This window comes from Ctenocephalides felis, unplaced genomic scaffold, assembly GCF_003426905.1.
Source record: "Ctenocephalides felis isolate EL2017-DRISC unplaced genomic scaffold, ASM342690v1 CF-g0.4_SCAFFOLD_01604, whole genome shotgun sequence".
Classification (NCBI taxonomy): Eukaryota; Metazoa; Arthropoda; class Insecta; order Siphonaptera; family Pulicidae; genus Ctenocephalides; species Ctenocephalides felis.
This window is the reverse complement of record NW_020537758.1, coordinates 48,242,383-48,268,007: the sequence shown is the minus strand read 5'-3', so window position 1 is coordinate 48,268,007 and position 25,625 is coordinate 48,242,383. Positions and strand designations below refer to the sequence as shown.

The window sequence follows — 25,625 nt, the reverse complement described above, 5'->3', positions numbered from 1 at the left end:
ACATGCATTTTTATTAAATTTGGAGTTATAACAATTTGGCACATTACACTTTACCACTTTAACTTAATAATAAATGAAAAAAGTATTCACCAAAACATAAGTATATATAAACAATCACAGAAAAACAAATATGACACATGCATTTTTTATTATATTTGGAGTTATAACAATTTGGCACATTACACTTTACCACTTTAACTTAATAATAAATGAAAAAAGTATTCACCAAAACATAAGTATATATAAACAATCACAGAAAAACAAATATAACACATCTCAACTACAATACGCGATGACAACTTATAGAAAATGGCGATGAAATCAATATATAGATCAAGCTAGATCAATGAAATTGGAAATCGTAGCGCCATCCTTCAATCAATTCGAATACCAATCCATTTCAAAATAAGGTAATCTACATTTGTTCGGAGATTGCAAAACTCTCGCAGCGAAATTCTGTCTGCCCGAGGCATGACAGGGACGGCTCTCCTTCGGTAGTCCTCCCTTCGGGGCGGATGGCGGATGAAAAGAAGACCACGCTGTAAACAGGACTCTTTGGTGTGATGATATCACGTAATGATCATATTTATTTTCACTTCAAACTTAAATATGTATTTTGTTACCGATTTAAAAAATGGCAATGCAAAATCGTATGAATATTTATGAATAATTGTTGAGTTAAATTAATTTAATGCAATGATGCAATAGAAAGAATTTTGGTGAGTCACATTGACCTTCATATAAATTTTGGATCTTTGACAAAACATTTGCGTTTCAAAAACTATCTTCGCGGAAATATAATTGTATGTATATGTATATAATCAGGGAAAAAAACATTGATAATTTTGAATAGTTGTATTTATTATTATTATATTTTTCGAATATTAAGAGTTCGAATATTTATTTCGAATGTAATAAATTGGTGCTATCATAATTTAGTTCCTTTACTAGATTATGTGTAATTATAATGCAAAATATTATTTATTGATACTATGATTTTGGTGAATATATTGGAGATGTGATATTATTTATTTATTATGATCAATTTATTTTCTAAATAGGTTTTCAGTTAATTATAATTTTTATAATTAAGCCACTGTTTGAAACCTTAAAATTTTCAAGGATGTTTGTTAAGACCATGAATTTTATTATCTAAAAAGTTGTATGAAAATCAACATAAAAAAAATTCAACAATTAATTATGAAGAAGATAATAATAACGGCACAGCTAATATTTAAGAAAAATACGCATGATTCCTAACAAATATATTTCGAATGGTTTTAAATATTAATCAATAATAATTATTATTATAATAGTAATAAAATAGTCATATTGAGTAATATCTTGACTAGATCATTGTATGCATTACATATAACACTCTCGTAAACAAATCTTTGCTAGACATATACAAGCTATAGCTGGGAGTTATTTTAATACTAAACGAAAATTATTTTAGGACCAGTCGGTGCCTGATGGAGGTACCACATACTCTTTAATAAAATATAATTCGGATATATCTCCATGGTTTTAATTTAACAGGTAAAAATTAAATATTGTGGTCAAATTATGTGGTGGTGATATTCTAAATAATTCAGTGATAGAGTGAGGCCAAAAGTGAATATGGAAGTTTATGGCAAAAGATAACACTACAGCTAATATAATTTAATTCTGGATTTTGGATACAGTATAATAAATTAAATTGTTAATTATTGAGTGATTCCGATTGATAATGGAATATTAACCAGGATTAAAATTTTATTTAAATGGCGATGGCAAGTGCTGATTTTAAAATTTGTTTCTAAATTGATTTTTTTCTATCACTGAGTTACAAGATCTTGTAATAATTATCTACTAAACTATATTATACCGTATTATTATTTAAATATTTTAGTAACGAAATTGTTTTACTATCTTCAATTATTGGAAGAAAATGTCACTTTTTATATAATTTTTATCGTCAAATTTAAAGTTTATTTAACAATAACTCATATTTTCATTTTCTACATTAGAGTTGATATAAATCAAATAATTTAAAATTAATTAAAAATAATTTGAACACTTATTATAATAAAATTTCGTTTTTTTGCTAGAAAAATTACCTATTGAGAATCAACAACTATTATATTATTAAGTAGTGAAATGACGTTTTTCAAACCTTAAATTACAAGACACGTGGCCAGAAATTATGATCGAATATACTATGATTATATGTATATGTGATTAAAACCTGTAAATGTCATCAAAAATATATTCTCTCTGTGCAAATTTGCTATTAATGCAATAGTTTACAAAATTGAATAGTTGCTTATGCAGAAAATCGAAATATAATAAATTATTTTGATAGAAGTCTTGATCGAATTATTTTGATTTTAGTTAACTTTTATCATTTAATTATTCATGAAAATTTTATATGATAAAGCAAATAGAAACCATTAATTTTTATAACTACATAATAGTGAATTGTTAATGTATTACATTTTCAAAAGTAAATTTTTCATATAAATATGAAATGCTATGCATTTTTTAATATTGCTCAACAAAATTTAGAGTTTTTAACTTTGGGTAATCTGAGTATCAGCTAAATTAGCTGAAACAAAAATAAATAAAAGGCCAAAGAAGTCATAAAGTACTGTAGTATATATGCTATGTAAATGCTAAATGGAAGCAAAATAAAAATTTGATCACTCTTACAAGTCTCGCGCCAAATTCAAATTTAATCACAGCGGCATACTAAATACGTGCTATTTATATTTTACCGAGGAAAATGTGATGAGTCGATTATACTAGTCAACAAAATAATTTTAAACCGATGTTTTGTACGTTTTCTGATGATCTATATTAAAATATAATTAAATTGATTGGTTACTTGAATTTAAACACTTTATAAAACTCTTATAAATATGAGAATATTGCTTTAATTCTAAACTCCACTGGATCAAGTTTACTTCTCATGTAAACATATATAACCACCGGCGTCTAATTTATACGCTCTTATATTTTGTCTATAAAATATGAATAATGAAATACACAGTTTCAATAATAGTCTATTGGATAGCATTTAAAATTCCTCGAAGTTCCAGAAATTTGCCTTGAAGCACCATGCCATTCACCAATAGTTTTTGTAAATTTTGTGTTGTCCTACTATAACATATGTTTTTATTAGATGTCTTAAGTCAACTTACAATTTTATTGTAGTAAAAGTGAAACCAAACGACACGATTTAAGTGATCCTCCAAAAAAATTGAATTATGGCGGAAGCCGAAGGAGGCTCCGAGCAGGATGATGTTTCATTCTTGCGCACGGTAAGTTTGTAATTTTTTCAAAATTTTGGCTTATATTTATAAATAGTTTTAAATTTCTGGATCAAGGATAATAAGAATTAACAAGATTTTAATCATTATTTTTGGAAAATATTTTTTTAACCTTATTAGATGTCCTTAGCCATTTATAAAATGTCCTTAGTGGACATCTAGTAAATCTGAAGCCAATATAATGAGATAAATGATATAAGAATAAAAAATCGCTATAGTAGAAATAGCAAAGAGATACTTTAATAACACGACAAGAACATTTAATTTTTTATTTCAAAATTTTTTTTTATTTGCTTTTCATATATATTTGCACCTATTACATAAAATATCCGCACATTTTTTTATATTCCTTTCTAGAATGTCTAAATCGGATTAAAATTATTATTTTTATTTGAATTATTATTATTATAATTTTTCTCCAATTATATTGTTGTTATCAGTTTATTTTATTTGCATGAATTATTTTTAAATCTTTAAATCCTTAAATCTTTCTTATATTTATTCATGTACTTTCCTTCATTACAGTAATTATTATTTCATATCATTAAGAGTTTGGATAATGATATAGTTATACTATAATTTTTTATTATTTTTATATATAACCTTAACTCTAGTTTTTCATAATTGGATGATTTTATTATTTATTCTGTATGAGTATGAATGTTCTCATGCGTTTTTACTAATTTTATGTATGCATTTTATTTTTAATAATCGAATATTTTTAAATCATGTATGTAACTTTATAAAGTCTTGATGTACATTACATATAAAATAATATTGTGTATAGGCCCAACAAATTTAAATTCAGTCTTAGTATTGTGTTTGTATTATTTAAAGGTTTTGTTTTTGCTTACACTTACAATTAATATAATTGTTTGCATCGTTGAATAACACTAAATCATAGTAATACTATAATAGTAAATAACAATTGACTATTGTGTAATATCAGAATTCAATATTGAAATTTCAGGAGTATCGTAGGTCTGTAAATAGTTGTATTTGCACTGCATATTATTTATAAAACAATTTGTTTAATGACTAACATATATTTAAACTGAAATAGTGTATAAAATGAAACACTCTGAGATCTACATTTTGCTTACAAAACTGCTAATATTGAAATCTCGATATATTTCATAAATTGCATGCAATGCAAAATTTATATTTTGTACATTAATAATTTCTATGCACAAATAAAATTGATACTAAACAAAATAGACGGATATTATTTATCATTATTACTGATTCTGGTTGATTTTACTAAAACTTGCTAATAGATTTACCATGATACCAGAGCTCTTATTAAATTTGTTTACTATTAAGCAATACTTACAGTATTCTTTGAATATTATAGGAAGACATGGTATGTCTTTCGTGCACAGCCACAGGAGAAAGAGTATGTTTAGCTGCTGAAGGATTTGGTAATCGGCACTGTTTCCTTGAAAATATAGCAGATAAAAATATTCCACCGGATCTATCTCAATGCGTTTTTGTGATAGAGCAGGCCTTGTCAGTGCGAGCCTTGCAGGAGCTGGTTACGGCGGCCGGAAGCGCGACGGTAAAAATAAATAAATAATCATTAGTGATAGTTAATTATTAATTATCCAAATTTTTGATAATTCAACATATATTTATGTTGATTTTATAAAAATTTAATAATTAATCCTAATGTTGCTAATTAAGAAAAGACAAAATTACATAGCAGTAAAAACTGGTATGCACTGTTGCGTTCCAATGCTAGCATTGAATTATAATTCAAGCGTAATTATTAAAAACTAAAAATGAGTTATTAAAATGTTTTTTATGATCATTATATAAGTATCTTGAAACAAAATTACACCTTTTTATCACATTTGCTTATTTTATTTTTTCTACTAAGATTTTGTTGTATATCAGCATAGTATATAAAGTTAATTCTTCAACAAACATTGACTGTAGTATAAACTGAACTCGACAAGATTAAATTTAGATTTACTGCTTTTATGAGAAAGTGTCAAATAACACTACTCACAATTTTAAAAATGTTGGCGCTATCTCGAAAGCAGTAGCAATACTAATTTATCGAAGCTTTTAGTAAGAACTCATATGCATTCTAATTGGATTCTACGTTTTAAAAATTATATCTCAAATGTAAAAAAGTATTGTAGGAATGATTTTTAAAGCTATACAAATATTTTGAATACAAAATTATTTAAGTATTGGAAATATAATAGATATTTTAAATAGATCGAAGATAATCAAATACCAAGTAAAGGGGCGTCTATTAATCACGTGGGGTTTTTAGGGGGAGGGGGTGTTTGATAAAAAATCACAAAATATCACGTGGAAGAAGGAGGGATATAGTAAGATCTCACGATATTTATTTTTTAACTAAGTTTTTAAAAAAAAATCCAACCATTTACAAAAAAATAAAAAATTACAATTTTTTCTAGTATCTAGAAATACACGTAAGGTTTGGTGGTAAAGAGAGGGTCCAAAGATCCTTAAAAAATCTATCGAGTGATTAATGGACGCCCCTTAATACAAATTATCTATATTGAGTAAAAACAGATAAATTCATCTAATTTTGAATTTGCAGTCATTTTTATCAAACCAAGTACAAGTATAAACCAAACCAAAAATCCATAGTTTTCTAGGACTAAATACTAGGATTTCTTGTATGATTCCAAGTAGATTATCGTGAGAATTTTTAAAAAACTTTATCATACTTACACTTTTATTCCCTTCATATTTTGTTATAGGATCGTAACATAATTTATAATATTCTGCGTTATTATATCCAGTAAATAAAATTTAATTGTAGAAAAGTCCTATATTCTTTCAAGAAAACATTAACACATGCCCATCCAATTCTGGTCTTAAAATCTTAAGCAAAAATTTCAGCTTCAAAATTTTGCATTCTTTTTTTTAATTTAAAACGTTTGTCAATGCGTTGTTTATATTTTTATTAGGGTAAAGGTACTGGTTCCGGCCACAGAACACTTCTCTATGGCAATGCTATACTTCTTCGACATCAAAACAGTGACATGGTTGGTAAAATATATTTATGTAAAATGCATATATACTTACATATATATGATAATGTTAGTATAAATTAATAATTTAATTTTAGTATTTAGCATGTCTTTCAACAAGTTCATCTAATGATAAATTATCATTCGATGTTGGTTTGCAAGAACATTCCAAAGGTGAAGCTTGTTGGTGGACCGTTCATCCAGCGAGCAAACAAAGGTAAAAAAACATATGATTACATTAATACTTATTATCTTATACAATTTAAAGAAATAATAAGAAGATAATTCTTTTTACATTTCTAGATCTGAAGGTGAAAAAGTACGTGTTGGTGATGACTTAATTTTGGTATCTGTTGCTACTGAACGTTACTTGGTAAGATAGTATTATTTGATAATACATTTGTATATGTATATTTATAAAATTGTTTTAGATATAGTTATTGTACAGATTATCTGCAATCATAACCAATTTTAATTTAAACTAATTTTTATTTTAAATTATGGTCGAATATTTGAAAAAAAAAGAGAAGAAGATCAAAACAAAAATCCACATTGGCGGTGAACCATCTTACTTAAATAGATTCTAGATATTTTCATTTTCATATTTAACAAATTACAATTTTTCTATTTGCTTTTATTGTTAGATATGTTAACACTGCCTAGAATTAGCAATTATCTTATCAAAAGGTATCAGCTTCAATTGAACAAATTGAAAGTTCCATTGAAAAGTTACATGAAACAAATTAAAATATTTTATTCTATATTGATATGTTATATTCACAAAGTCTAAATATGCACAAAAAGCTCTTAAAACTGTTTAGTTTTAGACAAAAGTTGTATCAGAACCAAGATTACTTAAAATTACTGTTCAAAGTTCTTCAGGATAACATAATTTCTCACAAAACCATACCAGTCAACATTAAAAATCTCAACCAAATTTTTCAAATCCGCACCTGCATTAAACTATAGGGTCTTTATTTTTGATAATAAAAAATAAAATATTGTTTATATTTTAGCACACAACAAAAGAAAACGATCTTTCAGTTGTCAACGCCAGTTTCCATGTTACCCACTGGTCAGTCCAGCCTTATGGAACCGGTATCAGTAAAATGAAATATGTTGGATATGTTTTCGGAGGAGATGTCCTTAGATTCTTCCATGGTGGTGACGAGTGCCTGACCATACCGTCAACATGGAGCGAAACCTTGGGCCAAAAGTAAGAATTCAAAAAAAAAAAAATAACAGAGTATAACTTAAATACAGAACAATTGGTATTAGAATAAATCTTAAAAATCAATAATGAGTTAGTAACACAATTTTTCATAATTATTATAAAAGTATCCTAAATCAAATTCAAGCAACTCTAGCATATTTACTTACTTTTATTTTTTCCACGATCGTTTTTATATATTATCATAAATATAGTATATATAGTTATTTTTTAACTAGCATTTAGTGTAGTATAAATGAGATACTATTGAATTTAGATTAACTACTTTTAAGATAATATAAAGTATCAAATAACACCACTTACAATTCTAAAAATGTTGCGCCATCTCGAATGCAGTAGCATGACTAAGACTAATATCGAAGCTTTTAGTAAGAATCCAACCATAATCTAATGGGATTCTGTGATTTATAAAATTATTTAATATTTTACATTTGCACTTATTATTACAAATAATAAGAATCATTTGACGATTGAAAATATGAGGAATATTTCAAGATTGATAATTTATTATTGGCTATTGGTAGGATTAGATTCAAGGAAAACGCAAAATACAGGGGGTCTTAAGTTTTTAATTTATATTTCATATAATAAATTAAAACAGTATATATATATATATATATATATATATTTATATATTTATATATATATATAATTATTTTTTTTATTTTAGCATTGTGGTCTACGAAGGTGGTTCTGTGATGAGTCAGGCCAGAAGTTTGTGGCGGTTGGAATTGGCCCGAACAAAATGGGCTGGTGGTTTCATAAATTGGTACCATCCTATGAGAATCAGACATATCACTACTGGTAGATATCTAGGAGTTAATGAAAACAATGAACTGTATTTAGTCAGAAGGTAAGAAACTACGAAATCTAGAAATCATAATAAAAGTACTCACCAATATATCATTTAAAAATTATTAATAGTTTTAGGAATTTAGTAAAACTACTAAAAGTACAACTTCTATATAAATACATCATTTGATTTTTCCAAATTTTTCCTAATATTTTTTCAAACAACTCTAAAGCACCTTATACTAATTATAGCATACAAATTTCAATTTATTATAACAATTAATATTATTATTTTAGAGAAGAGGCTACCACTGCATCGACGGCGTTTTGTTTACGTCAAGAAAAAGATGACCAAAAGGTTGTTCTTGAAGACAAAGATCTTGAAGTAATAGGATCTCCTATTATAAAATATGGTGATTCTACAGTAATTATGCAACATTCTGAAAGCGGTTTGTGGTTGTCTTACAAGAGTTATGAAACCAAAAAGAAAGGTGTTGGAAAGGTAATAATAATAAGTCTACTGTTTTTTTTTCAAGAAAATCTGTAAATATATAATTAATTGGTTCGCTGAAAATTATGACGTATACAAGTTTTATGAGATTTAATACACATAAACTTATAACAAATATGATACAAAACTAAAAAAAATGAAACAATTTTTAAAATATCAGCAGCAAAACCTTTATAATTATGGAATTTATTGTACTTGTTTTTTTTACCAAAGGTTGAAGAAAAACAAGCAATCTTACACGAAGAAGGTAAAATGGACGATGGCCTAGATTTCTCGAGATCTCAGGAGGAGGAATCCAGGACAGCGAGAGTTATCAGAAAATGTTCCAGTTTGTTCACAAAATTCATAAAGTAAGATTTATTATTATAGACCCTAATTTAATATATAATGTATGATAATTAATAATTCTAAATTATCAAATAATTATTTTTATTTTCAGTGGCTTGGAAACATTACAAACAAATCGAAGGCATTCTTTGTTTTTTGCCTCTGTCAATCTTAGTGAAATGGTTATGTGTCTTGAAGATTTGATCAATTATTTTGCCCAACCTGATGAAGAAATGGGTAAGATGTTTGAATATATTAAATATGCAAATACTGTATTAACTATATATTTTATATAATTATCTAATTAGTATATAATAGATATATATACATATGTATATGTATATATATATATATATATATATATATATATATATACATAAATTTATAAAAATCTATCCATAACAATAAAATTATTTTTACTCCAGAGCATGAAGAAAAACAAAACAGATTCCGAGCTCTGAGAAACAGACAAGACTTGTTCCAGGAAGAAGGAATATTAAATTTAATTTTAGAAGCTATTGATAAAATAAATGTTATAACATCACAAGGATTTTTGGCAGGATTTTTAGCCGGCGACGATGCTGGCCAATCTTGGGAAATGATTTCTGGATATTTGTACCAACTGTTGGGTAAATACATATAGAATTAATGGGTTAATTTAAATGTGAATGGATTAAATATTGTATTGATAGATTTTTTCAACAGTAAACGCGATTCTTACCGAGCATTAACATATTGTATATTGGATACAACTTTATCATTATTTCTGCCTGACTTATCGAAACCACCTTTACCTTAGCGATTCTAAATAAATATTAACTTTGGAAATATTTAGATACTATTTCTTTTAGTTTCAAATCGGATCAATCTTATGTATAGCACATATATAAAAACATAAATTATCGATAGTCCATTAATAAATCATTGGCATATTTGCAAAGTAAACTTATAACCAAAGTAATACGACAGAACACTGATAAGTTTTGTTACCAATTTATATTAATATTTTTATAGCCGCAATTATAAAAGGAAACCACACAAATTGTGCTCAATTTGCCAACTCAAATCGTCTAAATTGGTTATTTTCACGTTTGGGGTCTCAGGCGTCATCTGAGGGCACTGGAATGTTGGATGTATTGCATTGTGTCCTTATTGATTCTCCAGAAGCTTTGAATATGATGAGGGTAATTATAAAAAAAACTATATAATTTATTTTTTGATAAGGTATCAACTTTTACCCATATACTATATATATATTTATATCAGGGTGGTCCTTAATATGGACATTTTCGAATTTTCTTGCTTGCAAGGGATCAAATGGTCCCAAATTAATAAAAAAACTATTCTCTGAAAGTTTTAGCTCTTAATATTAACTTTTAGATAGTGCGCAATTTAATCAAACTTTGTATGGAAATAGCATGGAAACATTTTTGAAAATTAAAAAAAAATTTTAGGTATAACTTAACGACAAATGAATTAAAAGTGAAAATTCGTTACATTTTTTATCGACGCTATGCAAAATTTTTGTAAATTTTTTCATGCTATTTTCTAACAAAACTTTGATTGAATTGCGTTTTATCTAAAAGACAATATTAAAGGCTAAAATTTTCAGAGAATTGTTTTTTATCAATCATTTGAGCCTTTGGAAGCAAGAAAATTCGAAAATGTCCATATTAAGGACCGCCCTAATATATATATATATATATAGGTGTGTGTGTGTATAATGCACGTGAAATATATTTATTACAAAAAATTATCAACGAGAATACATCTTCCACATTTTTCCTTATTAATCAAGTAGAGTTCATTATCTGTATCACAGACAGTATCACAACTGTCTTATGCATTTCATCATTGAATTAATAATATTAAAATCAATTAAATGAATAAATAATAATCAAGAACTTTAATCATATTTAATCATATTTATTGATTTTTATAGCATATCATACAATTCTCTAAACTAGTACTAATACTAATCTAAATCTATAGTCTATAAAAGTAATGAAAATTAATTAAGCAGTAACAATTAATTTAAAATTAAAATACTTAATACTAGTACTGTTTCTAATGTAGAACTATTAACCTAAGGATTTATTATTGTTCAAAATCCACTACGCATGCACTTCATTCAATTATAAAAATACAAAAGCAGGAATGGTAAAATATTTTTGATATAACAAAAAATAGTGGTGTAACGAATACTTATTTATATTATAAAATATTAGATATTTTCATAAATCAATTTTTCTAGGACGAGCACATCAAGGTAATAATTTCGCTTTTGGAGAAACACGGTCGCGACCCTAAGGTCTTGGATGTATTATGTTCCTTATGTGTGGGTAACGGAGTTGCAGTACGTTCTTCACAAAACAACATTTGCGACTTTCTTCTACCTGGAAAAAACCTGTTACTTCAGACCCAATTAGTTGATCATGTAGCCAGGTAATCAGGCTAATATAAAGTCTGAAAACTGTCTATATAATGTATAAAAATTCAAACACAGAAGATACAATAAAACTTCTTAATTTTATTTTGTTCCTTTTTATCACAATTGAAAACTTTCACTCTTTTAATATGTCGGCATACAAAATGTAATCATGTTATTTTAAATAAATTATTATATTATTATTTTAGTATTCGACCAAACATTTTTGTTGGAAAAGTTGAAGGTTCAGCAGTATACCAGAAATGGTATTTTGAAGTTACAATGGACCATTTGGAACAAACAACCCATATGATGCCACATTTGCGAATTGGATGGGCAAACACCACTGGGTAATTTTTTTCTAATATATATTATCAATAATTTTATTTTTATTAATGTTTCTAGTATTATTTTATTATTCAGAAATTTTATTTATTAATTTCATTTTTTTATTATTTGCTTTTATTTTATATGAAATCATCATTCTACGGATATCATTTTAATGTAAATTCTATCCTTTGTACTCTTATTTATTTAAATTTATGTTATTGTTTATTATTATTACTAGATGTTAAACTATTTATTAGCTGTAATAAATATTGTAATTAAAAAAAATAATATTGTGAATTAGCTTTTGATAAATAGTTCATATACACTAAATAAGTCCTTAATATTCCAATTGCAAAAATTATAATGATTGGGCTAATATCGAATATTTTCTTAATTATTGGCCACACTATTTGTCGAAGGTGAATTATATAATATTAAAGAAAGTGTCAATAAAGTATTTTGCTGGTATCAGTTTTTAAAAACCTAACCTTGTATTATATATCATTTTTAATATTTATAACAACATATTATTTTAATATTATTTCATTATTGTATGCTTAATATTTGGCAGTAATTATTTATTCGTTTGCTGGTGCTAAAGACAGGGTAATAAAAACATGTAACTAATTTAAATTAAAATCACATATTTAATAAACAATTATATTATTCAATTTTACCAAATTTACAAAAAAATAAAATGTATACAAATATATATTAGGTTGTCAAATATCTCCCTTCCGCATTTTTGCTCTTGGTTTATAAAACAAAAAGGCGGAAGGGAGGTATTTGACAACCTATTATTTATTTATCTTTTGATGATTCATACGTATATTAATTATTTTATGAATCACGTATCATTTTTTATTTTTTTTATATATTAAGTGACTGCATAATATCTTATAATTTTATATCTTATTTACTAAGTGCAAATAATTTTTTTTAGTTACGTCCCTTATCCTGGAGGTGGTGAAAAATGGGGAGGAAATGGCGTAGGTGATGATTTGTACTCCTTTGGTTTCGATGGTGCATATTTGTGGACTGGTGGAAGAAAATCTTTGGTTCTTCCCGGAGCCGAAGAACCATATATCAGAAAAGGTGACGTGGTGGGATGCGCTTTAGATTTAAGCATTCCCTTGATTACTTTTACCATGAACGGTATGAGGATTCATGGAAGCTTCACCGATTTTAATTTGGACGGCATGTTCCATCCAGTTATGAGCTGTTCTTCTAAATTAAGGTAAAATTAATTTAAATTTGGTAATAAACAATTCCATAACTAACATAAATATCGAATCAAAAATATCATTTTTCAGTTGTCGTTTTCTTCTCGGTGGTGACCACGGTCGTCTTAAATACGCGCCACCTGAAGGTTTCTCTCCACTGGTAGAATGTCTACAACCACAACAAATTTTGAGTTTAGATCCATGCTTTTATTTCGGAAATCTCAACAAAAGCGTTTTGGCAGGACCTTGGTTGGTTGAAGATGACACTGCGTTTGTTCCCAAGCCAGTGGACACTACATCGGTAAGCAGATTTTTGATCAGATTTCAGTTTTGAAAAATTTATTTATATTACATATTTGTAATAATGATATTCTAGAATGAGTTTTTATCATTATTTTATTACAGGTTACTATGCCCAGTTACGTAGAAACAATTCGTGATAAATTGGCAGAGAATATCCATGAAATGTGGGCTTTGAATAAGGTAGAATCGGGCTGGTGCTGGGGTGAACGAAGGGATGATGTCCACAAAATTCATCCATGTTTGACTCAATTTGACAATTTGCCTGCTGCTGAGAAAAAATATGATTCACAATTAGCAATTCAAACACTCAAGTAAGTTTTTATGTTTTGGTCATGTGAAGATTATCAATTATTTTTTACATCTAGAAAATATACATGATTATTTCGCAGAACTATCATTGCTTTGGGCTATTACATATCTATGGACAAACCACCAGCAAGAATCCGTCAAATACGTTTGCCGAACGAACCTTTTCTTCAAGCTAATGGGTAATTATGATATGGTCAAAATTTATTAATATATACATATATAAAATTTTAAAACATACTTTACGTTGATTGTCTTAATAATTTATTTATTATTATTACTATAGATATAAGCCAGCACCACTAGATTTGAGCGCTGTTACACTGACACCAAAAATGGATGAATTAGTAGATCAGCTTGCAGAAAACACTCATAACTTGTGGGCTAAAGAAAGGATTCAACAAGGATGGACTTATGGCTTAAATGAGGTATTTCAGCGTTTATTAGTTTTGGCATTAGCTATTGTCTACAATAACAAATACACGTTGCAAATTAAATACTACCGACACATAAAATTTTGCTAAAATATCAGATGAATATGTAATCAAATGTAAATGTTATTGTTTAGTTACTTAATGACGCATTTTATTATTTTATTGCATTTCATTTACGGAATGCATGCAAATCAAAAATAAATTTATTATTAAGTATCTATTAATGAATTTTAGGATTCAGACAATTTAAGAAGTCCTCATTTGGTTCCTTACGCAAAAGTTGATGAAGCCATCAAGAAGGCTAATAGGGATACTGCTTCGGAAACTGTAAGGACATTATTAGTGTATGGTTATAATTTGGAGCCACCTCAAGGAGAAGCCAATGAAGGTATGTAAATATATGATTATTATAGTACCACATTTATCAAAAACTAGTTGCAAGTTGCTAGTGGTATTTTGCCTTGAGGAAAGTTACATGAACTTGCCGATATGTGTAAACAATCGACATAATCAATATATATATATATATATATATATATATATATATATATATATAAATGTATTCTGGGTGGATAAATAGATATTAATTTGGAAATATGAACAAACAACACTCTTTTTTGCACTAATTTATTAAATTATAATTTTCACAAACGTTTCGAGACTAGATTCGTCTCATCGTCAGCGTGTCATAATTTAAAACTTATTAATAAAATTAATTTATAATTTTCAACTAGACCCTAATCCTTTCTTTCCTATCTGATATTGCGTGACTAGCCACTTGAGATTGAATCGAGAGTTCGGACACCGACGATCGTTGATGAGGCAGAAGACAGTATATCAAACGACTTGTAACGCATAACACATAATGCTAATTTAGGATTCCATATTTTAAATTTTGAATTATAACACACTGATGATGAGACAAATCTAGTTTCGAAACGTTTGTGAAAATTATTATCTAATAAATTATTGCAAAAAAGAGTGTTGTTTGTTCATATTTTCAAATTAATATATATATATATATATATATATATATGATTGATTTCTTGGAGGGCGTAACATCAATTAAAAAATAAGTAAAGTAAAGATTTTTTTCAAAACATCTTTATTTTTCCATACGTTTCGACGTAAAATTCTACGTCATCTTCAGTGGTTTTGAATTATTTATATTATCACTAACACATATTAATATAACTTGTAAAAATTAATAATTCTTATTATTATTCTGTTTGGCACTGGCCTCGGATGCACGTGTATTACGTATAATATTTTATTTATTAATCACTCTTTATCTTTTATTCTTTTTATTAAAAAAAAGAAATTACTGACAGTTAGTGCTTGTCTCTAATTATTAATTTTTACAAGTTATATTAATATGTGTTAGTGATAATATAAATAATTCAAAACCACTGAAGATGACGTAGAATTTTACGTCGAAACGTATGGAAAAATAAAGATGTTTTGAAAAAAATCTTTACTTTACTTATTTTTTAATTGATGCTACGCCTTCCAAGAAATCAATCATACATTTCAACATCAAATTTAAACATTTTCAATATATATACTCGTATACTCGTGTATATATATATATATATATATATATATATATATATATATATATATATATATATATTGGTGGACTCGATATATTTCTTATAGTTACCTACTAAATAGTTGCATAATTTATTTTGAGATGTATTATAAGGTATTAACATTTTCTATTGTTTCATTTAGCTTTATTAGCAGAAGCACATCGTTTGCGCCATTCAGGATTCAGAACCTACCGTGTTGAAAAAACTTATGCAGTCACCAGCGGAAAATGGTATTTTGAGTTTGAAATTCTAACTGCTGGTCCTATGAGAGTAAGAATTTTTATTTATTTTAATAATTTCATATAATACTTGTTCAATTATTTATATATTTTTTAAATCGCAATAGGTGGGCTGGGCAAGATCGGATTGTCCACCAGGACAAATGCTTGGTCAGGACGAATATACCTGGGCATTCGATGGTTATAATGTAAGTAAATTTATCATAAAATTACATGGTATAAAAATTATTATTAGGATATATAAATATACTCAACAAAAATTATTTATAATATTTTATATGTTTTAAATTTAAACAAAAATATTTTTAAAATGTAACTGTTAAAATAATAATAAGTTATCGAATTAGATTACGAAGGAGCACGCTGGTATTAGCGAATCTTTCGGACATAAGTATCTTGTTGGAGATATTGTGGGATGTTTTCTGGACTTAAACGATTCGATTATTAGTATGATATATTTTCGATTTAATGTTTGCACGAAATTAAATAATTTTGATAATGTGACCCAGTTTTAGAATTTCCGTATGCTTCCTTCTGTACATTGACAAAATTCACTGTGATCATTGTGTACAATTTTCCAAGCATGTTGTACAATAGAAAAAACTCATCGTTTCCAATAATTCGAATTTGTGGCATAAACGTGATCGATATAAATGACCGTTATATCATAAGTAGTAATTTTTTATATAAGTAGTGTTAAATGCCTTTGAATAGAAGTAGTATTCAATCTAACTGGGCTCTTGAGTTAGAAAAGATGATGAAAATATTTAAAAATTTCATATAATTTAGTTGCATGTCCCTTTAAAATAAGAGGTACATAAATTAATAAATAATTCAATATCCAATTTGTCACCATGTCAAAATAATTTGAAGGTACATCGAGTAAAATTAAAACTTGATTGATTGAAATTGTCCCACATGCAATTTAATATTGAAAATTTAGTCCAATCATATTGCTTGACATCATTTCATATAGTTAAGATTTTAAACATTTTTACAGCTGCAGCATTGTCTAAAATGTATTTCCAGAAAATTGTTTTTAAAAAACTTATAAAGGGCTGACATAAATTCAAAAATATACCATTTTATAATTTAAAAATTAATAAATATATATGTAAATATATAATAATTATTAATTTTTTTTATACTAGAGTAAGTACTTATTTATTACGATTTATTCCTGAATGTATGTCAGCTTTATATGACTTTTTGACCGCCCAAATCAATTCCAAACCTTTCTTAGGAGGAAAAAGTATTTTCTGGCAATGCCGAATCTTTTGGAAAGCAGTGGGCTGTGGGTGATGTAGTCGGTGTATTCTTGGATTTAATCGATCATACTATAAGTAAACTAAATGTTTATTTAGAAATATATTTTGCCTTTCTAATAACTTGCTGCCCATAACTTACCAGACCACCATTCAAAAGTAATTTGCGAACACTCTGGATTAATTTGTTTGATTAGATTCTTTTCATTATTATTAATTTGTCATACAAATTCTTGTTCAAAAATTTAAATTTTTGAGATGAATACTCCAACTTCGAAGAAAAATAATTTTATATCCACTAAGAATAGAACTCAAAATTAATTGTAATTATTGACGAATAGTTACCATACCTTGTCAATATATTTTTGCTAAACCTTTACAAAATATCTAGCAGTCAGTTTCTACAAAATGTCGAAAACCTATTATTAATATTGCCTTGATATTTATAAACAAATAACCTTTTAGACCACGTTCTTTCGCTTTTGCTGCAGCTTTTTCTAAAACCAAAAAATAAAATTATTTTATGAGATAAGGTAGTTAGAATAATACATATGTTTGTTTGTGAATTGTTTAATGAATCTAACATTTAATGTACTTTCAGCCCTTAATAACAATTGAGTGTTTTAACTAACAAAATTTGTGTTTTGATTTGATTTGTTTATAGATCATAATTTGAACATCTAGAACAGAAATATTAATCTGCTACCAGACCAAATTAAAATAATATTTTATAATAAACTATTACATTAGAATTGTTTAGTTACCAAACAATTTTATACTTGTTTATCTACGCTTGCAAATTTGTAGATTAATTTTATAATAATATTTTTAGTTTAATAAATTGGTTTGTTGTAGATAGAAATAGTTTGAAAATTTGTGCTGATTAAAAATTAATTACTATCATAAATTCATTGCTTGTGATTTAACGTTTCTTAAATATATTTTATACGAATTTTATACTAATATTCATATTCTGTCAGGTTTCTCTTTAAATGGAGAATTATTAATGGATGCTTTGGGTGGTGAGACCTCATTTGCAGATGTCCAAGGAGAGGGTTTTGTACCAGCTTGTACTTTAAGTGTTGGCCAAAAAGCCAGATTATGTTATGGCCAAGATGTAGACCAGCTTAAATTCTTTACCACTTGTGGGCTGCAGGAAGGTTATGAACCATTCTGCGTGTAAGTAGATAAAAATAAGATGATATACTCAAGAAAAAAAAATTAAAAAGAAAAAAAAAATAAAATAAAAAAAATTAAAAAATGAATAAATAAATAAAGAATAATAAGAATAAAAAAAATGTCGACTATGTCTATTATTATTCTTAGGAATATGAAACGTGCAGTCACATATTGGTACACGAAGGACCAACCCATATTCGAAAATACTGATGATATATCTGACACCAAAATCGATGTAACTCGTATACCAGCTGGATCAGACACACCACCTTGTTTGAAGATTTCACACAACACTTTTGAAACTATGGAGAAAGCTAATTGGGAGTTTTTGAGGCTATCTTTGCCTGTAACTTGCCAATCCGCATTCATACCGTAAGAATTAAAATTGAATATTTATACAATAGTAAATTATAGTTTTTAATTATTTACGATTTAGTGAGAGTGAGAAAATTAGGAGATGGCAAGAAATCCGTATCAGACAACATAGATTAATGGCAGAAGTCGATAGCAATACCACGCCTGCTCATCTGGAACAGATCATGAAGAGTGGTTTTACCATGAATGACATCAAAGGTAAATATTTTATATTTATTATCTTAAATATGCAAATAACAAACTGCTTAAAAGAATAAAATATAAATATTTTTTAAATTATAGGTATTTCTCGTAACTATGAAGAGGAAGGCGTCGAGTCTGATGAGATGATGAGAACAAGTCCAGCTCGGCCTCCAAGAAAAGGTTCACTTTCTAGACCAGGACCTGCATATGATCCTCAAGGAGGTAACTAATATAATGTCTTAAGTTGCTTCTACGTCATTTTTATAATATTGATTTTATTAATTAAATATGATGACAATAATCAAATTTTCAGGTCTAAACGTTAATGGCAAAATGAAACGATCAACTAGTGAACTTGAAATGAATGCAGATGATAAAAAGAAAAGGGGACGCTCTCCATTTAGGTAAATATATAAAACTAAAATAACTAGTAATTAGTTGATCAAACAAATTACAATTTTCTAATATATATATAATTATCATTTAGCAATATTGAATTAAATATACTATATTTGTTTCAGATTTTTCTCTCGTAAAAACAGAGATCAAAGTGGCGAAAGATCAAAATCCAAGGCAAGGACACCTGAACCTGTCGCAATGGCTGATAGAAAACCAATCGGTATTATTAATTAGATATTAAATATAACTTTGTGATACTTATTCTTAGATGTTCTTAGTTTTTGCTAAAAATCAGTAGTCGATATTCTAATTCTAATATTCTTAATACAAAATAATACTGATCTATAGTTCAATACATGGAAACTGAAGAACTATACTATGTTTTTAATTTTTGCAATACTTTCAAATATTGTCATAAATTAAATATGATTAATTTAATTAAAATTTAAATTCAAATTTAAATATAAATTTAAAAAATTATATTTTAAATTAATTTTCTATAGGTGCGCAGAGCAACTTGCTTGCCAGAATGCCAACAGTTCGAATATCACAGGTTAGAAACATAATATCCATTACTACCATTATTTCAATATAAACTTATAAATAAACATAATAGTATGCTTAATATAAGTAACTATAAACTGTATAACAATTTGTTATATTATTCTTCTCTTAGGGAGATCTTAGAGGTCAGCCTCCAGCAACTGGTGGTCCCAAAGCGATGTCTTTAGGAGTTGCAAGTACTGGAGTTGAATCCATTGGCAATGAAGTTTATGATGCAGAATGCCTAAAACTGATTAATGAATATTTTTATGGTGTCAGAATTTATCCTGGTCAAGGTAAAAACTTCAAAATTAAAATTCATGAGCTACAAGTTAAACATTGAATTTTTCTTTGCAATAAAATACACTTGAAGAACAAGTCATAGAATAATATTATTCGTCGATGACTTACAAATCCAGTTTATTAATGATAAAATAGACTAGTCTGATTATTCTATAAATTCTTTACAGATCCTACTCATGTATATGTTGGTTGGGTAACAACTCAATACCATCTACATAGCAAAGAATTCAATCAGAGCAAAGTAAGGCGAGGCTCAGTAATTATTGAAGATGAATATGAAAGAATTATAGAAAAGTAAGTAGAAATAATAAATACGATAATACAGCGACAAAACAATAAAAATTAAAGTTTATAATATAATTATACTTGATTAATTTTAGTATTGAAAGACAAAGTTGTTACATGGTTCGTGCAGATGAACTTTACAATGAAGTCACTCAAGATGCTTCAGGAAAGGAGCTTCACAGGTAAGTTGTAAATTTTTTTTTTTTTTGTCAAATCAGACTTTTCGTTTGAATGATTTAATTATTTAGGGTATGTTTGTTGGTTGTTTCGTTGATACGGCTACTGGCTGCATCACCTTTACATGTGAAGGAAAAGAAACTTCACACAAATGGCATATGGAACCAGAAACTAAACTGTTCCCAGCTATTTTTGTTGAAGCCACTTCCAAAGATATGCTGCAAATTGAATTGGGCAGAACTGCAACCACGTTGCCACTTTCGGCAGCCGTGTTGCCAACTGGTGACAAGCATGCTATTCCACAATTTCCTCCTAGGTTGAAGGTTCAGTGTTTGAAGCCGCATCAATGGGCCAGGGTAAATATAATGGAATTATTAAAAAAAAATAGGTTTGATTTAACACTTTTTGATATTTTTGTTCAACCAGGTACCAAATGTTTCATTGCATGTCCATGCATTGAAATTGTCAGATATCAGAGGCTGGTCTATGTTATGTGAAGATCCTGTATCAATGTTGGCTTTGCATATTCCTGAAGAAGATCGATGTATCGATATTTTAGAATTGATTGAAAATGAAAGAATGCTTGGGTTCCATGCACACACTTTAACTTTATATGCGGCGTTATGTTATCAATCAAATTATCGGTAATTATAAAAGTATTTGATATTTCATGAAAATACATTTTTTCAAATTTTTCAAATTGTAGTGATTTTTTTCTGTTACATATATTATTTATAGTGCTGCACATGCTCTCTGCATTCACGTAGACCAAAAACAACTTTTGTATGCCATAAAATCAGAATATATGAGTGGACCACTTCGTCAAGGATTCTACGACTTATTGATAGCCTTACATTTAGAGTCACATGCCACAACAATGTAATAATAATTTAAAATATTATTTATGAACAAAATATGAAGTGACAAAGGGTTAACATTATTTTGAATATTTTAGGGAGGTGTGCAAAAATGAATATATTATTCCTTTGGGTCCTGAACTAAGGGAGCTTTATGAGGACACTGATATGAAACATAGTTTAAGATCGCTGAAGACCGAATCTGTGAGACCACAAATGAAAATGACTGATATTTCGTAAGTAGATAATTTAGGGACCAATTCTGCCGCATAACAGATAAATATTATAGCAAGGCCATGTTACAGTACAACCTTCATACATTATGGTACTGAATCATACTGAATACTGTCAAAATATTATGTATTTAGTATGAATCCAGGCGTTTTAAACTGTAACGTAACTCGTATGTTATAAAGACGAGTCAGAAACGCCCTGTTACCTAACATCGTTTTTTGACATTTGTGCCATTTCTAAGTTATGTTTTTTATCCGACAACCTGAGAAATTCGCCTGACTGCACAGCAAATCCATGATTTTTATCGATATTTAGAACGAATTTGTATGGAAAGTTCTTTATAACATAGCCTTGCCATAACATTTGTATGTTTAGCGGCAGAATTGGTCCCTCTGTCTAACGTTTTCAAGATAAACATGTTATTTCTAATAAATTATTATTTTGTATAACATTTGATCAAGTTGAAACAATTATATTATATTCTGACAATTGCACATAGCCGCCTAACCCTAACATAATATTTATTTTTAAAGTATTTTTAACTTCCCGTAGGGTAAGTTATAGTAATCTCCAAAAATCGATAATGGAAATGTTTGCATATCTTTACGTTTTAATTGTTTATGAACGTTTTGGCATACCTTAAAAAAATGATTTATGTATGTGTGTGCATGTTTGGAAACAATTTTTCATCCAAGATTTCGGGCGCATGAATCAAGCGATTTAAATGATTTAATAAACATTCGACTCCTACTGATAGGGAGATGTGCTAATTAGAATTTGGCAAAGACAGGCCCAAAATGGTATTTTAGTTTATAAGGTAACGGCCCCCGATTTGAATGATTCACAAAACATTTTACTTGTTTTTTAGAAAAAAAAATTTCATAATTTTCAAAAATATACAAAGTTTTATACTTTCAATATGGATTTTAAATTAACAATTTCGCCGAAAAATTAATATGTTTTATATGCGTTATTGTAATCGTAAGAAATATATCCTCAGATGGATTGTCTGCTTAATCTAAACATTTTTAGAAGTTTAGAGCGATAAGATTGTCACTGTATATTCCATGAACGAATAAATATATAGTTCATAATTTAATCATAATTATCTCTTTGAAAATATTTAAAACAATTGTTATTAATCATTGACAAATTTTTATTTATCATTATTTTTTTGCTCGAGTATTTAATTCTGGTACGGGAAGTTTTCAGCAATTTTTCTTAAGACACAATGCCATGCACCACTAGTTTTATTTTAATTTAGTTTTTTTCTTTATTTTAGAGACAATATACCACCAATTATGAATCTGTATTCGCCCTATTTTCCATTGAGTGTGGTTCGTGAATTTGTGATGACTGCTCTTGCAGAAGCCGTAGAAATTAATCAAGTCCACAACAGAGATCCAATTGGAGGCAGCAATGAAAACCTCTTTCTGTACAAATTATAATCATATTTTATTAATATATTTTATTACTTCGATTACTAATAATAAGTTATCTTTCAGACCTCTCTTGAAACTTACCGATAGGTTACTTCTCGTCGGTATGCTCACAGATGAAGATATTGAGAAATTGTTGATAATGATTAATCCTGAAACATGGGATCCAAACTTTGAAAAGGGTAATTGATTATTATTTTCATATATACATATTGTTATATTTTCTAAATATTTTATAATTATTTGGTTTGTTGATTTTGTTACTAGATGGTAAGGATGAACACCGAAAAGGTCTTCTACATATGAAGATGGCTGAAGGAGCCAAACTTCAGATGTGCTACCTTCTCCACCACTTGAATGATATTCAACTAAGACATCGTGTAGAAGCCATAATTGCTTTCGGCCACGATTTTGTTGCCGATTTGCAAGCTGATCAACTTCGACGGTAAATCTAAAATTAAATTAATAAAATATCATTATACATATCTAATAACACACATAATTGTATGTTTAAATGGTTTTGTTTTTTTATTTATATACTGAACAATGTTGGTCGCTTGTATTTATATTTTATACATTATTAATGTGTCATAATAATTTATTATTTTAAAAATTATTATCATTATCAGATATATTGATATCAAAGCCAGTGACTTGCCCAGTGCGGTAGCTGCTAAGAAAACGAGAGAGTTCAGATGTCCTCCACGAGAACAAATGAATGTTATTCTTAGTAAGTTATTGTATAAACATATATTAAATTATTTTAACAACAAGCAATTAATTTGAACATATACTTTTTTATACCACCAAAATATCTCAACATTTTTCACGTTTTTATTAAGGTTTTAAAAACCTGGAAGAAGAGGATAAGGAAAACTGCCCTTGTGGTGATGACCTAAGAGAAAGAATGAATACTTTCCATGAGCAACTCATGACACACGTGTCTTTGTCAGCATTACAAGAACCTGAACCAGAGGAGGTAAATACAAATCTAAATTGCCAGTAGTATTTTTTTATTATTTGGCTATCATTTTTAGCCTGCTGTGGATGAATCCAGGACTGGTAAAATCAAGAAGCTATTTAATTTTATCAATACAGTCAAAGATCTAGAATTGGAAGATCAACAACAGGAGGAAGAACCAGAGAAAAAATCTCCTGAAGAAATATTTAGGAAGGTTCTTATATCAACAATTGTATCTTGGGCTGAGGAATCTCAATTGAAACTCCAAAACTTGTACGAGAAATGTTCAGGTAAAATGAGAAGATTTTTCGTTATGACACTATTGAAGTCATTGATGTGGTAATAATTATAAATATCTTTTTTAAATTGTAATGAATTCTGAATTTTATTATAGTTTGTTAGTAAGACAGTACGATTCAGTTGGTGAATTAATACGTGCTCTTGCTAAAACTTATGTGATAAATGCCAAAACACGACAAGATGTTGCAGAAATGTGGGTCGGTTTGAGTCAAATTCGTGCTCTTCTGCCAGTGCAAATGAGTCAGGAGGAAGAAGAACTTATGAGGACCAGACTCTGGTAATCTTAGAACTAATTTCAACTTTCAAATTTAATATCTTATGAATTGAAGCTCAATAGCACCTGGCATTGCCATAATTGACAGTTTTATTTTTTAAAATATTTTTAGGAAACTTGTAACAATCACACTTTCTTCCAACATCCTGATTTAATCAGAGTCCTTCGTGTCCATGAAAACGTCATGGCTGTGATGATGAACACTTTAGGCCGCAGAGCCCAAGCACAAAGTGATGCACCTGCACAAGGTGCTGAAGGAGGAGAGGTTACCATCTTTTTTTTCTAAATAATTCAATATATTAAATGTATTTTTTACGTTTAGGCCAATAATATTAATTATCTTTTTTTCAGGTCGCGGTCAAAGAAAAAGATACGTCTCACGAAATGGTTGTAGCTTGTTGTCGCTTCTTGTGCTACTTCTGCTGCAGACTGGTAGACAAAATCAAAAGGCTATGTTCGACCATTTCGATTTCTTATTAGAAAATTCAAATATTTTGTTATCAAGACCAAGTCTTCGCGGCAGCACACCATTGGATGTTGCCTATTCAAGTTTGATGGAGAACACTGAACTGGCATTGGCTTTGAGGTAGTAATTGAGACGCATTATATTTAATATTACATATTATATTTTCATATTTTTGTTATTTCATAGAGAGCATTATCTCGAGAAAATTGCAATATATTTGTCCCGATGCGGTCTCCAAAGTAACTCAGAGTTGATCGAAAAAGGTTATCCAGATCTGGGTTGGGATCCAGTTGAGGGAGAACGTTATTTGGGATTTCTTAAGATTCTGTGTTTGGGTAAGCTAA

General features: G+C 28.0%; 1 protein-coding gene across 1 annotated transcript; it reads left to right on the top strand.

Annotated features, from left to right (window-relative positions):
- Nucleotides 1-1,420: 1,420 nt before the first annotated feature.
- Nucleotides 1,421-25,625, top strand: LOC113373897 (ryanodine receptor-like). Its single transcript, XM_026614162.1, is given in 52 exon segments — nt 1,421-1,539; nt 3,196-3,302; nt 4,666-4,869; nt 6,263-6,340; nt 6,424-6,542; nt 6,629-6,698; nt 7,342-7,541; nt 8,227-8,409; nt 8,646-8,850; nt 9,073-9,209; nt 9,299-9,423; nt 9,612-9,815; nt 10,201-10,370; nt 11,441-11,631; nt 11,824-11,964; nt 12,888-13,181; nt 13,258-13,468; nt 13,573-13,781; nt 13,860-13,958; nt 14,063-14,204; nt 14,445-14,598; nt 15,945-16,072; nt 16,149-16,229; nt 17,285-17,384; nt 18,287-18,485; nt 18,633-18,857; nt 18,922-19,058; nt 19,143-19,265; nt 19,357-19,447; nt 19,565-19,662; nt 19,946-19,995; nt 20,119-20,281; nt 20,456-20,582; nt 20,669-20,736; nt 20,739-20,755; nt 20,822-21,106; nt 21,177-21,394; nt 21,489-21,629; nt 21,706-21,843; nt 23,124-23,276; nt 23,347-23,462; nt 23,548-23,725; nt 23,910-24,010; nt 24,123-24,259; nt 24,318-24,495; nt 24,498-24,531; nt 24,636-24,818; nt 24,927-25,080; nt 25,167-25,238; nt 25,241-25,401; nt 25,468-25,591; nt 25,593-25,625. Coding segments are annotated over 51 exon segments (7,203 nt in total). The 5' UTR covers nt 1,421-1,539; nt 3,196-3,248.